The sequence below is a fragment of the Schistocerca americana genome, chromosome 2 (assembly GCF_021461395.2).
Source record: "Schistocerca americana isolate TAMUIC-IGC-003095 chromosome 2, iqSchAmer2.1, whole genome shotgun sequence".
Taxonomy (NCBI): domain Eukaryota; kingdom Metazoa; phylum Arthropoda; class Insecta; order Orthoptera; family Acrididae; genus Schistocerca; species Schistocerca americana.
The window spans coordinates 565949904-565967205 of record NC_060120.1 but is presented as its reverse complement, the minus strand read 5'-3'; the positions used below and the strand labels follow the sequence as shown (position 1 = coordinate 565967205).

Genomic DNA, 17302 nt, shown 5'->3' with positions numbered 1-17302 from the left:
CCTCTGGATCTCCTTTGTTTTGTGGCTAAAGCTATTTTAGTTATTCATCTAATGAAGAACAATTGTAAGAAATGCGACGTATTGATGGAGCAGTGTTAGAGCAAGACTGAAAATAAACTACAAGACCAAAGACGGAAAAAAACCATATGTTAACAAAAAGCAAACAGTTGTAGAATTCAAGTACAGGGGCCAAATAAAAACATTCACAGGACTGAAAGAAATAAACGGGAAAGAGTAGGTTTTGTTTCATCTTTTAAACCGAATATTATAGTTAAGTATGAATAGTCAGTGAGCCCAATACATCAACGGACGGTGCCAGTGAAATATCCACAAACTGTCTAAAATTTGACAGTCATGACAACATACAAGATGGCACAGGATGAATTGTACTGTACTGTATTTAACAAAGACAGAGGACAATACCAGCTGGATACAAATGAGGACTGACTCTGATCTGACTGTACTGAAGCAATAACATGACAAGTCACCTTAAATGATTCATTGGAACCTATGAAAAACCAAAATCAGGATTTGAAAACCATTCCTCCTGAATATATCTAATCTCTTAGTAAACTACCATCTTAGCCAGTTAAAGAAAGACGAATGGATCGACACGGAAAAGAAGGAAGTTGACTGTGTATAGTGTAATGTGAAATTAAATTGGAAGTGGATAATTAAACTACCAGACAGTAAGCTCCAATCATTTACTGAACTCCGCATGACGAGAAACTACCTACATGATGACAGGATGCAAAACGAGCGAAAGGATAAATTACGTTAAAAATACAGGCATGCCATACTGAGATATGTAAAGCAGTAGATTTTTTGCATATGGGACCCTGGAAAGGTCCTTGATCTAGCAGCGAACGAAAACTTCTGATAATTTTTGTGAGTTTGTCACGTATGTGTGGTCAGTGCATATACTTCCGAATTAAACTATCTTTCAGGTTTTGATGAAGTTCGTCAGCCAGAGCTCGTGGTAGCTCTTTCTTTCGTCACTGCTTGCCTGAAATTCTGCGTCCTTACAATTGAAGTTCCCTTCACCTGAACCTGACAAATATCGAACTGCTTCCCACTCATAACAATTTTTTTCATGTGGGTCAGTTTTCAGAAAACTTATGTTGAATTTTTGTTCTGTTCATCCTGATACAGTTTTAATTGCAGCTAGTACATTTTAAAATGCCTCCTCTTTTATTGTTATGATTTTCATCAAGCTCCACAATTTTACTCTCTAACAGATTTTAAATCCTCAGATTTTTCGTCAAACTTTTTATTTAGTTTACCTATCTCAGTGCAACAGTTTATCTACAAGTTCCTTATTGATTTACTCTCTAAGACAAAAAAAGAGGCACTACGAAGAAATTATCCGAATGGGGCAGATGTCGGTGCATGTGATTTACATGTACAGACAAACAAATAGTTACGTTTTTAGAAAAATTGAATGATTTATTCAAGAGAAAGAGCTTGACAGATTGAGCAATCAGTAGTGCATTGTTCCACCACTGGGTCTAATGCAATCAGCTACGGTTTGGAATTCATTTCTGTAGTTTTGGTTGTACTTCTTAGAGATATGTTGCCAAATTATGTCCAATTGGCCCGTTATATGGCCAAAATCCCACTTTTGTTAGCGGACCCCGCCCACAATGCTCCAAACGTTCTCGGGTGGGGAGAGAGCCAACGAACTTGTGGTCAAGGTAGTGTTTGGCATGCACTAAGACAACCAGTAGACACTCTAGACGCCTGTGGTTGGGCGTTGTCTTACTGAAATTTAAGCCCAGGATGGCTTGTGAAGAAAGGAAACAAAACGGGATGTAGAAAATCGTCGATATACCGCTGTGCTGTAAGGGTGCTGCGGTTGACAAGCCATCCTGGGCTTAAATTTCAGTAAGAAAATTGCCGACCACAGACGCCGAGAGTTTCTAATGCTTTCCTTGTGCTTTCCAAGCCCTACCTTGGCCATCAAGGTGGCTGGATATCTTCACAATTGAAAATTTGGAGCATTATGGTAAGGGTCCTACACCAGATCCAGATTTTGACGACCTAATGCGCCAATTGGTCAGAATATGGCACAATGTCCCTCATGAGGACATCCAAAAATTGTATCAAATTCTGACCCTTATAACTGCTTGCATAAGAACCAGTACTGGACCAAGACGTTATTTACATGCTCAGTTTCGGAAACTGTTACTCTTGAGTAAAGCATTCAATTATCCTGAAACGGTAATATTTGTTTGTTTGCCTGTCTACGTCACATCTACCGATTGCTGTCGCATTCGATAATTTTTCATTGCATTTATTAACTGATTTCGAAACTCCACTAAGTGAAATGTCTCTATGGCTGTGAGCACGTAGCGTAGAGTGCCAACCGTTGTCACTCCCAAGAAGCTTCGCATATTGCATCTACAAGGACTTCTGGACGCGGGATGGCCACAACAGGTATGGCTTTTCGCATGGGGCGGTTGTGTGCGAGGTCCAGAAGGGCGCTGATGAGCTCGTTGTGGCCGAGCAGCCTGGCCACCTGTGCGGCGGTCCTGCCGGCTGCGTCGGCGGCGTCGGTCCTGGCACCGGCGGCGACGAGCGCGGCCACGGTGTCGGCGCAGCCCCTGGCGGCGGCGCGCAGCAGCGGCGTGTCGCCCTCGGCGTCGCGCGCCTCCACGTCGGCGCCCGCGGCCAGCAGCACGCGCGCCACCCCCAGGTTTCCAGCGCGCACCGCGTAGTGCAGCGGCGTCGAGCCGCTCGAGTCGGCCGCGTCCACGTCTGCGCCGGCCTCCACCAGCGCCTCCGCCGCCCCCGGGCAGCCCGCGGCCGCCACGGCGTGCAGCGGGGTGTCGCCGTTAGCGTCGCGGGCGTTGGGGTCGACTCCTGCGGCCATCAGCGTTCTCACTGCCGTGCCGCTGCCCTTGATGGCCACACTGTGCATGTCGCTCCACGTACCACCCCAGCCAGACGTGTACTTCAGTGCGAGGCGCACCCCCTCAACATTTCCACTTTCAGCTGACAAGAGGAGCTGCATCTTGACCATGCAGCGAGACACACCCCTGTCGAACATAACGTTCAGGATAGTCGTGTGGCCAGCTTGGGAGGCGAGGTGCATCGCGGTGTTTCCCTCTGAGTCCTGGCTCTCTGGGTCGCTGCCGGCATCCAGCAGCAGCCGGAGGGCGTGGACGCTGCCACTGGCGGCGGCGGCGTGGAGGGCCGTGCGGCCGCGGCCGTCTCTCACCTCGCAGTCGGCGCCCGCTTCCAGCAGCAGCCGTACCACCGCGTCGCGCCTGTTGGCTGCGGCCACGTGCAGCGGCGTCGACCCACAGCTGTCCAGAACCGCCGACGCCAGCTTCGTGTCCACCGACAACGCCAGCCTCAGCAGCTGTAGGTGGCCCTTACTGCAGACCTCGCGCATCAGCGAGGCTGCGGCCTCTCCGACGGACAGCCTTCTCCTTGTGACACTCAAGTCCTTTGGAGACATGCCACCTTGCAGCATTTTCTCCAGCCATTCCCAGGAGCCAGTCTCTTCTGCGAAGCGTACCGGAGTCCATCTGAACACCTCCTCTACTGTCCACTTCTTGGATGTCATCATACCGACTACACTGTCCTGGAACAATGATATTATTTATGATATGGCAAGAACCCCACGACTACTTCGATTTATAAAGATGTGAAAAACGAAAAGAAAGTAAATGCAGCAAGAGTTTTATCTAGTCGACCGTCATTTTCGACAGCAACTAGTTTCAGATTATATCCTCAGACAGAAATATACGTTGAAATAGCACCATTAGAGCCGTTTAGTAACCGAAACACTTGGACTGTTGGCTTGATCTGCAGTTGACGCAACAAGTCACTTGTGTGCCTCTAGAAGAGAGAATACTTTTATGGCTGTGTAATACAATTATCTTTTATATAAATTGAAGATGGAGAGGGGATAGAGGATAGGAAGTGAGAGGGAAGAAAATACCAATATCACCTGCATCGGGACTTCGTACGGGATCAGCGACGACAAGTGAAAATGTGTGCCAGATCTGGATTCGAACCCAGGATCTCCTGCTGACTAGGCATTTGCGTTAACAACTGAGCCGAATTTATTGCAACTGCACGGGCTGCCTCAGCACGCCGCTCAGCTGACCCACACTGCCTCCTACCACCACCTACCCATAGACCCCGTCCATGTCCTCAATGCTTGCTACTTTGAGATTCGCGTAGGAAGCCGATCGTATTTTTGTACCCGCACTGGAGATCAAGGATTCATTGCCCATCCAGAAAAATTAATGATATCAAATTATCTTTGTGTGCTAGTACCACCTTCGCGCGTGAAAAACAAGGACCCATCATCGTGTCACTGGGCTTAAACTGTAAATTTTGTGTGTAACTGCGACGTGTAACATAGATGGCAGGTATGCCAGCTTGAGAAATGACACGGCAATCTAGAGGGGTTTGTCTGTATCGATAGGGCACCCGAAATAGAGTAGTCCTCTTCAGGACATTATGTTGGCAGCCTGATGTCTTTGCTACTACCATCTTTGGCTTTCAAGTGCTTCAGAGCAGTGGTGTGTGATGTATCTCTGACTTTTGGTTGTGAATGTAGGCGGTTGTCGGTGTCAGGTTGTATTTTAGTAATCATGATGGTTAATGGTCTTATTTCAGGTGTACAAGTTAACAGCGTCTCCATTATGTCTTTTTCAATATTCCACAAGTCTAGAAAGTGGGATCTCCACGAGAGCACTTTGTTCTGATGTAAACCGCTGCTTTGGCAACTAGGAGAGCAAAGTGACTATGCTAGTTTAAATTTATCCCGAGACTGAATTAATTGACTTTCACTACTTCGCATAGGGTTTATTCCATCGTTAATTTCTAGTGAGAGTCACCAGACTGAAATAAGTATATTTCTTTGTGTTAGGAAATTGCACGTGGCCTATATGCTACAGTTACGTCCAGTTGTTGAGTCTTGCTACAATCGTTCTGAATGTTGGTTCGTCTACTTCTATGTAATTTGTTACGATTCTATCATATTAAAGACTTGTTTCTTTGTTGAACTACTTTTAGCATGGTGTTGAATGGCCCTCCCAGGAAATTTCAGTTGCCTCTTCCTTGAGCACTTATTTAACGAAGCATGCGTGAGCAATTTGTTAGCTACATTTTTTGAATCTTTATGAGAGATAATTTCTTCTTCTTCATGACCACCACTTGTTATTACGAGTCCATCATACTCGTTTTATGTTCTAAGGTTAAGTCACAAAACGTTTCCGGCCTGCTTGTACTAAAAACTAAGAAGTTGAACGACACTCTATAATGACTTTTGACATCATAATTGCTCTTTTCCGTGTAATCTCCGCAATGAAAGATCCACGTATTTCTGTTTCCCAAGCAAGCACCCAAACCTGTCCATTCGGCGAATAATCCGCGGATTTCCACTCCGAATGACTACTCACATGCCTATATAATCTGCCATCATTTTCCCAAAATCTGATTTAAAATACTTAACGTGCTTTTGTAAACTCACAGTCATCTCATTAAATGGGGACACTCTCTGGTAGGCATACTACATGTATATAGTTAGCAGACGTGGTTAAGAATGAGTTTTTTGCCCCTCTACTGACTCACACACAGGGTGATTTTTTCCACTGTGTACAAACTCTAGGGATTGATCGATAAGAGGATACGGAACAAAAAAGATCTAATGAACATATGTCCGGAAACGCATGGTTTCCTTGCTAGTCCCCATTTATTCAACCATACTTTGTTAGAGAGACTACGATCTAATAGGTGCTATGACATGCAGCCACAGTTACAGTACGCATGGTTTCCTCCTAGAGGGTGGTACTGTTCCTCACATCATAAGTATCGGTGCAGCCGAAATGTATGGGCCGGAATAACTGGCGACCGTATTTTGAGACCAGTCTTTGTACCACGTCGCCTAAGAGGCCAGAACTGTCGGCATTTCTTGGGGGGTGACTTTGCCTCCCCTGCAAGAAGAAGTGCCATTGATGATTCTAACGGTTATGTGGCTACTACATGATGGTGCTCCAGCCCACTTAGCCGTTAACTTCCGGACCCATCTCCATCGTGTCTTCCCTGGTCGATGGAAAAAAAAATGGTTCAAATGGCTTTGAGCACTATGGGACTTAACTTCTTAGGTCATCAGTCCCCTAGAACTTAGAAGTACTTAAACCTAACTAACCTAAGGACATCACACACCCCCATGCCCAAGGCAGGACTCGATCCTGCGACCATAGCGGTCGCGCGGTTCGAGACTGTAGCGCCTAGAACCGCTCGGCCACAAAGGCCGTCTGGTCGATGGATCGGACGAGGGTGTCCAGTTGCATGGCCTCATCGTTCACCGGATCTCAACCCGTGCAATTTTTAGTTATGGGGTCATCTCAAAAGTATCGTGTATGCAGATTCCATTCCAGATGTGAAGACTCTGGGGCAGCGTATTCATGCTGCCTTTGACATTGTTTGAGTGAGAAAATACACGAGTTAATGCAAAAGTAAATTAATCATTAATAAGAACTTACGTAAACAGTACCACACGAATGGGGGATCAAACACGTACAAAGAAGAGCCGTCTGTTGATATTATTTAAAGAAATGTAGAGATGTGACAATTAAAACAGGAGGCATCAGCGTCAGGGATGAATCAGCACCCACATTCAACTTAAAAGGAGCTAAACAGAAAGTTTGCCAAAGGAGCTGAAGACAACTTGCCTCAACACTAGGCTGAACTTCAAAGAAGGGTTACAATGGAACTCTTCAGTACAGTATGAGAGGTTTGGAAGTTGTACACAATGTATAACAACTTTTCTTATAATAGAGAAAAAGTAAGTAGGGAGTTAAGTACAGAATGGAGAAACAATACCGTGGCAAGTCTTGTTATATAGTTAATTATTGTAAATGATGGACTCGTTTTCAAAACTTCGTATTTCTTCAAGTACAAATCCAAAATGAGCAAGCTATATATCAATGAAAAGAGGAAGTGTCAAAGTTTTTTTCATAATGTTTGATGCCAGTTTAATAAATTTAATTATTTGTAATAAATTAGCTTTTAATAATTATTTAATAATTTGAAATGCGATAAATGGTACAAACGTTCAATGTGGCCACCGCTGGCTGCACGGCAAACATCGACGCGTTAGCCAAACCCGTCCCGTACACGCCAAAGTGTGTCTGCTGCTACTGAGTGCACAGCAGCAGTGATCCGGTTCTGCTCATCGTTCAGGGTAGTTGGTGGAGGCGGGACGTAAACAGCTTCCTTTATATGCGATTGCAGTCTTTCTCGGGGTATTCAGATGTCGGATTCTTCTCGGGTTATCAGCCGAGTGGTGGCGTTGTCTCGTCGCAACGTATCAATGAGTCTCGTACCCATCATCTTCTGCAGAAGACTTCATCAGAAGATAATGGGTACGAAACTCATCGAAACGTTGCGACAAGACAACGCGACCACTCGGCTGATAACCCGAGAAGAATTCATCAGCTTCCTTTAAGTAACCCCATGAGAAATAGTCACAGGGTGTGAGATCAGGAGATCTCGATGGCCAGAAGTGCAGAGCCAGCTCCTCAAGTCCCCTGCGACAGAACCAGCGCTGAAGAAGGTCATTCAAAAAGCATTGTACATCATGGTGCCACTAGGGTGGGGCTCCATTCAGTTGGAAAATGAAGTCCTGGGAATCTTCCATACAGCCATTGTTCCAAGATATCCAGGTACGTGATTCCCGTTACAGTTCTTTCTGTAAAGCAAAATGGTACATAAACCTTTTTACGGGATGCGGCACAGAACACGTTGATCTTCGGTGGGCCTCTTTCGTGTTGCAATGGTGAATGTGGATTTTCCAAACCCCTTTCCGAACATTGAGTCTATTGTCTTTGCCACTAAGGTGGAACGTCACGTTATCGCTAAAAATTACACGCTATAGAAATGCGTCACCCTCTGTCTTTGCTAGCGCATAACCACAAAATGCGAGACGCTTCTCTTTGTCACTGGGGTTGAGAGCCTGCATAGCTTGTAATCGGTAGGTCTTGTACAGCAAACGCTGTCTCAGAACTTTCCATAGACTTGGTTGGGGTATTCACAGTTCTTGACTGCCTCTATTGGTAGACTTACTGGGACTGCGCCCAGAACTTTCTTGAATCCTGGACATCAGCCTTTGACACACGCGGTCGGCCTGTGTTTTTTCCTTTGCACACACTCCCAGTCTGTTTAAATTGCCTAAACCAACGGCTAATGGTCTTGCGAGTTGGTGGTTGAATACCGAATTTGGTACTAAATGCCCGCTGCACTGCAATTTGCGACTCACTTTTCGCGAACTGAAGAACGCAGAAAACCTTGTGCTCCACAGTCTCCATCTCACTCACTAGTGACAGTGGAACGGAATGGTGCCGGCCACTGTGGCCGAGCGGTTCTAGTCGCTTCAATCTGGAACCACGCGACCGCCACGCTCCCAGGTTCGAATCCTGCCTCGGGCATGGATGTGTGTGATGTCCCTAGGTTAGTTCGATTTAAGTAGTTCTAATTTCTAGGGGACTGATGACCTCAGATGCTCTTGGTGCTCAGAGCCATTTGAGAGGGAAGGACGGCCCTATTGGCGGGTGAACTCTACCGGCTGCTTCCGAACCATCACCGCCCGCCCGCCGCCGCCCGTCAGAAACTGCCTCTTTTAATGGGTATAAAGCTTATTCATTTTGAATTTGTACTTGAATAGATACGAATTTTTGAAAATGGGTCCATCATTTAGAATAGGCCGGTATATGTATAACTATGATAGAAATCTGAAGAGGATGCAGGTAATAACCGTTTTTGCGCAACAAACAATCTTTATAGAGAAAGTAATTGTTAATATGTAACAATGAAACCACCCACACTGACCTTGCAAGCGAAATTACTGCATTTATTAGAAACGTTGGCTATAGGTTATATGTCGTACTTTGTTAATATCTAAACAATGAAGCCACCCATACTACCTTACAAGCGGAATTAAATTATAACTGGAAACACTAACGTAAGTGTGATCAGAATTACACCTAATAAAGACCGGAAAGTTATACGAGAGATGAATTATTAAATTATGAAACATGTGTGTAAGGTTCGAATGGTCATCATAAATGCGAGATTGTACAGACTCCGGTATTTACTGCACCAGGAGAGAGAATTATGAAAGTACAACTTGTTACACCCAGCCATACAAAGAAGACTGAAAGCAGATCAATTATTGTAGAAAAATATTACAAAATATTTGTACATTATGACTGTCAATGAAATGACTGCTAACCTTTAGTAGGCGAGAGTTGCTCAAAATCTGAGATTTTACACAGAACTTTTTTTTTCGTGCTTCAACAACTGGCATTCAGTTTGCAAAATAACAATGCAATAAAACGGGCAAATTAGGGTATAGCTCCTTGTCGACAGTGAAGTCATTACAAACCAACACTAGCTGTGATGCAATGGGACAGAGGAACCGATCGGTAGTGTCGTTCGTCATGGAAGGAAGTACAGGGAATTTGTTTGAAGAAACAAAGATAGGGTTCGGACATCACTTCTCCCAAATAACATTCACTGCGTTACCATACACTCAAACTAAAACTGACAGAAAAGAGATAGGTCGTATTAACTTCTATCGTCTACTCTCTGTTGGTATTGTTCTCCATTATTGTCCTGTGCCGTAGTAAGAACGTATCTGACGAGAGTACAGGTCCAACTGGGCCTCGCCTTCTGACTTCAGTAATAAAGGTCAGAGAATTGTGTGCTGCCGTAGTGTCTTCAAGGTGTAACTGAAGATACCTTGTACCTCTGTGTGCACGTTGCTTTTATACCAGACATACGGAACGTACAACATCTATCAACATTTAATGACTGGTATATTTCACTTTAATGAAAGTTAAGGTACAATAAAATTATGTGCTTAACTAGCATGAAGGAATGAATTAGAAACTTCAAATAAATTTCGTATGGATATGATGTTGGAGAATCCAGTCACCAGGAAACAGTCCTCAATGGACGTTAGTGCTGTATACTTCGACACAACAGTTACAAAGAGCAGTGGACGAAGAACAGTATCCTTCTGCTCAGATGAGAACCATCTGAACAAATAAACGAATTATGCAGGAACAGCTTTCAAAACCTCGTCCAGCCATCATACGGTTTTTCCCTGAAACAACCGAAGAGAGAGCTGAGACAAGTCGTTTACGTTTCACAGCCTCTTCCATCCACCGCCCTCCCACAAGTGGTGTAGTGAGGACGCCCAGCAGACACCATGCTAGTGCAGTGTACCACTTCGTATGGCCTGTCAAGCGCCTCATTTCGGTGAGGAAAAAAAGAGTCCACAATTTTTTCAGTTATGCCATATCCACCTGAAGCCACTTATCGATTCTTGGATCCTGTAGAAAAAAAAAAAAAAGTTTGCTACGTCACCCGTTTTCCCAAATGGTCGCAGCCATTTACGTGGGAATTAGATCAGGTGATTTAGCAAACCATGCGAGTTGTGATAGAGTGTCCGAACACCGAACACACTACATACGTAAACGTCCAGTTGTGAATGCGGCTGTTGTCATGTTGCAAGACGTGGGTGCTTCCTCCAATTCATTATGAAAATGAAGAAGATTAAGGCAACAGTTGGTCACCGGGGATGTAGAAATAAACATTCTGGTTAATCTCCACAGTGGCCTGAAAGACAGGGTCCAAGTCATGTTACGGAAAACGCCCATAAACCACTACAGAGCCACTCCAGAATAAACTATACCCACTATGTACCAGGTGTAATAGCCTCACTGGATCTTCGGTGCACTGTGCCCCTTGCGTCACTCCAAAAGAGGCCAAATTGCGACTTACCGTGTCACACCACACCCTTACAGTGCTAATGTCCAGGTTTTGTATCATTTAACCCCAAAACCACTTTTTGCATGGTATCCGGCTTCAACAGTCCATCGCACGCAGTTTGCTTCTCCATGTTCGCTCGGAAATTGGTTCACGTGATCCGCATTTCACTAAATCAGCATTTTCTCACGGGTTTGAAACTAATGTCGCTGGCAAGGCGTCATATTCGTCTCTGGTACCTGGAGGTTATGATCACTGCTTTTACGTCATGCTACCTCGATGCGAGTGTAAACCGTATTTCATGAACACACTGGGCAGACACCAAAAAATCGGGCAACTTCGTTTACGTTGTGATAACGGGCAGCACATGAAGCAGGCGGAATGTAATAAGAACGTCTGAAAATGAGATTGACAGGAAGTGCAAAACGGCTAAGCAGGAATGACTAGAGGCCAAATGTAAGGATATAGAAGACTGTATAACTAACGAAAGATAGATACAACTAACAGGAAAGTTAAAGAGACATTTAGAGAAAAGAAAAGCAACTGTATGAATATTAAGAGCTCACGTAGATACAGAAGGGAAAGCTGGAAAGTGGAAGGGTGTATAGAAGGCTATACAAGGGAAAGAAACTTGAAGATAATATAACAGAAAGGGAAGAGGACGTAGATAAAGATGAGACGGAAGGTACGACACAGCGAGGAGAATTTGACAGAGCACTGAAAGGCCTAAGTCGAAATAATACCCCTGGAGTAGACTACTTTCCCGTAGATATTGATATCCTCGCGAGAGCCAGCCATAACAAAACTATTATAAGTGATGTGCAAGACGTATGAGAAGTGCGAAATACACTCAGATTTCAAGAAGAATGTAATAACTCCAGTTCCAAAGGAAGCAGGTGCTGACAGGTATGAATATTACCGAGCTGTCAGTTTCATAAGTCTTGGCTGCAAAATACTAACACGACTTATTTAAGGAGGAATAGGAAAACTTGTAGAAGCTGACCTCGGAGCAGATGAGTTCGGATTGCAGAGAAATGTAGGAACACTCGAGGCAACACTGACTCTACGACTTATCTTAGAAGATATGCTAAGAAAAGACAAACCTACGTTTATCGCTTTTGCAGATTTGAAGAAAGCTCTTGACAATATCGACTGGAATACACTCTTTCAAATGCTGGAGGTAGAAGGGATAAAATACAGCGAGCTAATAGTTATTTGCAACTTGTACAGAAACAGACCGCACCTATAAAGTCAAGGGGCACGAAAGGCAGCAGCGGCTGAGAAGGGAGTGAGACAGGGTTGTAGCCTATCCCCGATGTTATTCAATCTGCGCATTGAGCAAATAGTAAATAGTAGTAGTAGTATGGTATTCTGCTTTACGGCAGGTCTTGTCATGGGTTAAGTCACTTCCACTTTTGTCTGTCCACAGCCAGTCTTTTCATTTCTGAATATTTGTCTCCTTTGATATTGTCCAGCATTTGGTATCTTCTTTTTCCTCTTCCCCTTCTTCCCTCCACCATTCATTCTATTCCTTCCTTCAACAAATAGTCCCTCCTCAAACAATGTCCAATCCAGTTTCGTTTTCTCTTTATAATGACTTTCAGCATGTTTCTTTCTTCTCCAGCTCTTCTTAATACTTCTTCTTTCCTTACTCAGTCTTCCCATTTCACTTTCTCCATTCTTATACATATCCACACATAGTAAAGGAAACCACAGAAAAATCTGGAGAAGGAATTAAAGTTCAGGGAGAAGGAACAAAACCTTTGCCGTTAGCAGATGATACTGTAATTCTGTCAGAGGCAGCAAAATACTTGGAAGAGAAACTGATCGGAATGAATAGTGTCTTGTGAGGCGGATATAAGATGAACATTAGCAAAAGTCAAAAAAGGGTAATGGATGGTAGCCGATTAAATCAGGCGTGCTGAAGGAATTAGATTAAGAGTGAGACAAAAAATGTTGAAGATGAGTTTTGCTATTTGTTCGGCAAAGGAGCTGATGATAGTCGAAGTAGAGAGGACATAAAACGTAGACTGGCAATGAGAAAAAAGCGTATCTGAAGAAGAGAAATGTTTTAACATCGAATATAGAGTTAAGTGTTGGGAAGTCTTTTCTGAAGGTAATCGCCTGGAAAGTGGCCTTATATGGAAGGGAAACGTGAACTACGGAAAGTTAGGATAGGAAGAGAGTAGAGGCTTTTGAAATGTGGCTCTACAGATGAGTGATGAAGACAATCCAATCAGTGAGGAGATACTGAATAGAACTGGGGTGAAAAGAAATTTGTGGCATAAGTTGACTAACAGGAGGAGTCGGCTGATAGGACACATTCTGAGACCTTAAGGGATCGCCGATTTAGTATGGATGTTGGTTCGAGGGGATGGGGGAGGGGGGGGGGGATTGTAGAGGGAATCCAAGATATAAATACAAAAGCAAGTTCGAAAGGATGTAGGTTGCAGCAGTTACTCAGAGATGAAGAGGCTTGCACAGGATTGACTAGGGTGAAGAGTGGCATCAGACCACTCTTCGGATTGAATATCACAACAATAACAACGGCATGTCCAAACACAATACCTCTTTACTCACATTCCGTCACATCTCCACGTCTTACTTCACTGGTTCCATACAGCCTACTGGCATATGCACACTATTAATGTGCCATGATTTACGTCAGCAGACAATGGTCCTATGACAGTCGGGTATGTGCTCCAGACCATCTGCAGTACTCCGAAGTGACTAGTGAGCCATTTGAATGGGGTTACTTATATTTAAACTGATGAGTCTGCTACGACTGCCGACGTGGATGAGATGCTAAAAGTATTTATCTTTTCTTCGTTCTCTTCTGAACTCGTACACAGAACGCAAAACTTAACTAGTTGCTTTAGGCCAGTGCTTCAGTTCCAAAACAAATATCCATATCTCAGTAAATTTCTTGTTGGTAGTACAATAGAAGAAAGTGTATGTGACAGTATGAATAAAATAACCGTAAAAGTACAATGACGAAAGAAATGCAACACACAGAAGGACTGGGTTCAGGGGCGCAAGGGCGTAATATGTCCAAACAGAGGGGTTTTAGGAATTCATTTGTCGCACTCATCGACAATCAGATGGCTCTCAGGAGGCTCGTCTGTACACCCTGTGTTTTGACTCTATTGCCAGTAACTGAGCTGACTTTAGTGGTGACAGGCCTTTACAACATTTACTCTAGGGTATTCATGTTGATCAGTTCCAGCCATTTTAGTGCGGTTGCATTGTGGGCCTAAGGGGCGTTGGAGATGTTGAGCACAATATACTTCTTCCAACAGTGGTCTGTGAAAGATTCCCACACCTGGAGATCAGTTTCTGGACATCCACGTAGCATAAACGTACGTCATGATCGATGCACTGTGCAGGAGGTGGTGACCTGCCAAACATATTCCAGGAAAGAAATCCGGGCACATGTTGCGCTTCTGTGTCATCAGGTGCAATTGCGAAACGCCTGCTTGCAGCAGGATTAAGATCACGTGCTCCCCTGGCCAGGTTACCACTCACATCACGACACCAGCTTGCGTGGATACACTGGTGCCGTGACGGAGTTGATTGGAGAGTGGGATGACTTCTTTTGCATTCAGTGATGAGAGGAGGTTCTGTTTGTATGCTAGTGATGGAAGTACTCGAGTATGACTTAGGCATGGTGAGCTGCCAATTCCAGAGTGCATCCTCCCACTACACACAGGTCCCATCCTAGGTTTCATGTCACGTGGAGACAATCAGTTGCAACTCGTAGTCACACTTGATATTTCTGCAGGGTAAAGTAACCAGTGCCCTCTGAATTCCACAGGCTATTATCCCAGGGTTCCTGCCATGACAGGAAGATGATGGGCTTTCTAGCAGAACAGTGCACGACCACATACTGCTGCTGCGACGCAACTTTCTCTTCGTGGTGTACAACAACTGCTTTGGCAATTAGATCACTAGCTCTCACCAGCTGAACACGTAAGGGACACGATGAAGCGGGAACCTATTGTTCTTCAGTGCCTGGAAGAACCATTGTCGGACTGTAACAAAATACGCACAACGCTTGGAACAATTTATCGCAGATGCCATTTGGTGCTTTTATGATCATTTGCGTGCGAGAAAACACGCTTGCGTTGACGCTAGAGGGTGGTACATTGTGTATCGATCTACATTTACATCTACGTGGATACTCTGCAAATCACACTTCAGAGCCTGGCAGAGGGCTCATCGAACCTCCTTCTCAATAATTCTCTATTATTTCACCCCCTTAACAACGCGCAGATAACATATACCTTTATCATTCCGGGAGAACTTTGACTTCCCTTATTTTATTATGATGATCTTTTCTCCATATGTAGGTAGCAGCCAACAAAATATTTTCACAATCGGAGGAGAAAGTTGCTGATTAAAATTTCGTGAGAAGATCCCGCAGCATCTTTGTTTTAATGATGTCCATCGCAAATCCTGTATCATTTCAGAGACACTCTCTCCCCTATTTCTCGATAACACAGAACGTGCTGATTTACTTCGAACTTTCTCGGTGTACTCCGTTAATCCCATACAGTAAGGACCCCAAACCGTGCAGCAGTATTCCGAGTTATGACGGATAAGCGTAGTGCAGGCAGTCTGTTTAGTACATCTGTTGCAACTTCTAAGAGTTCTGCCAATAAAATTCAGTCTTTGGTTCGCTTTCCGTACAACATTTTCTATGTGTTCTTTCTTTAAATTGTTCGTAATTGTAATTATTAGGTATTTAATTGAATTTACGGCCTTTAGATTGAGTGATTTATCGCCTAACCACAGTTTAACTGATTCCTTTTAGCACTCGTGTGGTCAAATGCCAATTTTCACACCATATACACATCGCTTTGCAATTTGTTTTATTCTTCTCATGACTTTAGTAGAACGATAAACAACAGTATCATCTGCAAACAGCCTAAGGCGACCGTTCAGATTGTCTCCTATATCTATTACATAGATAAAGAATAGCAGAAGGCCTGTAACACTAGCTTGGGTTGCGCCAGAAATCAATCTTGTTTTACTCGTCAATTACTACGAACTGTGACTTCTATGACAGAAAATCACGAATCCAGTCGCATTACTGAGTGTTCCATAGACACGAAGTTTGGTTACAAGCCCCTTGTGCGTTGCAGTGTCAAAAGCCTTCTGTATATCCAAAAATACGGAATCAGTTTGAAATCCCTTGTTAATAACACTCAACATTTCGTGTAAGTAAAGAGATAGTTACGTTTCACAAGAACGATGTTTTCTAACTTCTCGCTGACTGTGTGTCAATAGATAGTTCTCTTCGAGGTAATTCATAATGTTCGAACACAGCATGTGTTCAAAACCCTGCGGCATATGGACGTTAATGATACATGCCTGTAATTCAATGGATTATTGCTATAGCTTTTCTTGAATATTGGTGTGACCTGTGCAAACTTTCCAGTCTTTGGGTGCGAATCTTTCGTTGCATTAGCGGTTGTATATGACTGTTGCGTATGGAGATATTGCACCAACATACTCTGAAAGGCACCTAACTGGTATACTATCTAGAACAGAAGACTTATTTTTATTAAGTGAGTTGATTCAATACTCGGATGATATTTGCTTTTAAGTTACTCATGTTGGCAGCTGTTCTTAATTCTGATTCCGGAATATTCACTTTTTCTTCACTGGCGAAGGAATTTCCGAAGGCTGTGTTTAATAACTCTGCCTTAATAGCACTGTCATCGATAGTATTACCATTGCTATCGCACAGATAGGGCATTGATTGTTTCTTGCCGCTGGCATATTTTACATACGACCAGAATCTCTTTGGATTTTCTTCCACGTTTCGAGATAAAGATTTGTTGTTGAACCTACACACATCAAAAAAACCTTTGCATCACCTCGGTTCCGAGAGTTACGGAACCTGTACAGAAAATAGGAATCGAGATCAACATAAACATCATTTCCACCTTTTCATTGCTCTTGAAACCCACACATCTCATGTTATACAACCATACAGAGGGACCTTTAGAGGTGGTGGTCAAGATTCCTGTACACACCTGTACCTCTAATATCCAGTAGCACGTCCTCTGGCATTGATGCATGCCTGTATTCGTCGTGGCATACTATGCACAAGTTCATCAAGGCAGTGTTGCTCCAGATTGTCCCTCCGCTCAACGGTGATTCGGCATAGATCCCTCAGAGTGGTTGATGGGTCACGTCGTCCATAAACAGCCCTTTTCAATATATCCCAGGCATGTTAGATAGGGTTCATGTCTGGAGAATATGCTGGCCATTCTACTCGAGCGATGTCGTTATCCTGAAGAAAGTCATTCACGGGCGCGAATAGTCATCCATGAAGACGAATGCCTCGCCCATATGCTGCCAATATGGTTGCTCTATCGGTCCGAGGATGACATTCACGTATCGTACAGCCTTTACGGCGCCTTCCATGACCACAAGCGGCGTACATCTGCCCCACATAATGCCACCCCAAAACTTCAGTGAACCTCCACCGTGATGCACT

General features: G+C 44.0%; 1 protein-coding gene across 1 annotated transcript; it reads right to left on the bottom strand.

Annotated features, from left to right (window-relative positions):
• Positions 1 to 2371: 2371 nt before the first annotated feature.
• LOC124594169 (serine/threonine-protein phosphatase 6 regulatory ankyrin repeat subunit A-like) lies at positions 2372 to 3574 on the bottom strand. The gene is made up of 2 exons (XM_047132525.1): positions 2813 to 3574; positions 2372 to 2770 (listed from the first exon to the last, which is right to left on the bottom strand). Exons 1-2 carry the CDS (start codon positions 3572 to 3574, stop codon positions 2372 to 2374), a joined length of 1161 nt encoding a protein of 386 aa, XP_046988481.1.
• Positions 3575 to 17302: the final 13728 nt, after the last annotated feature.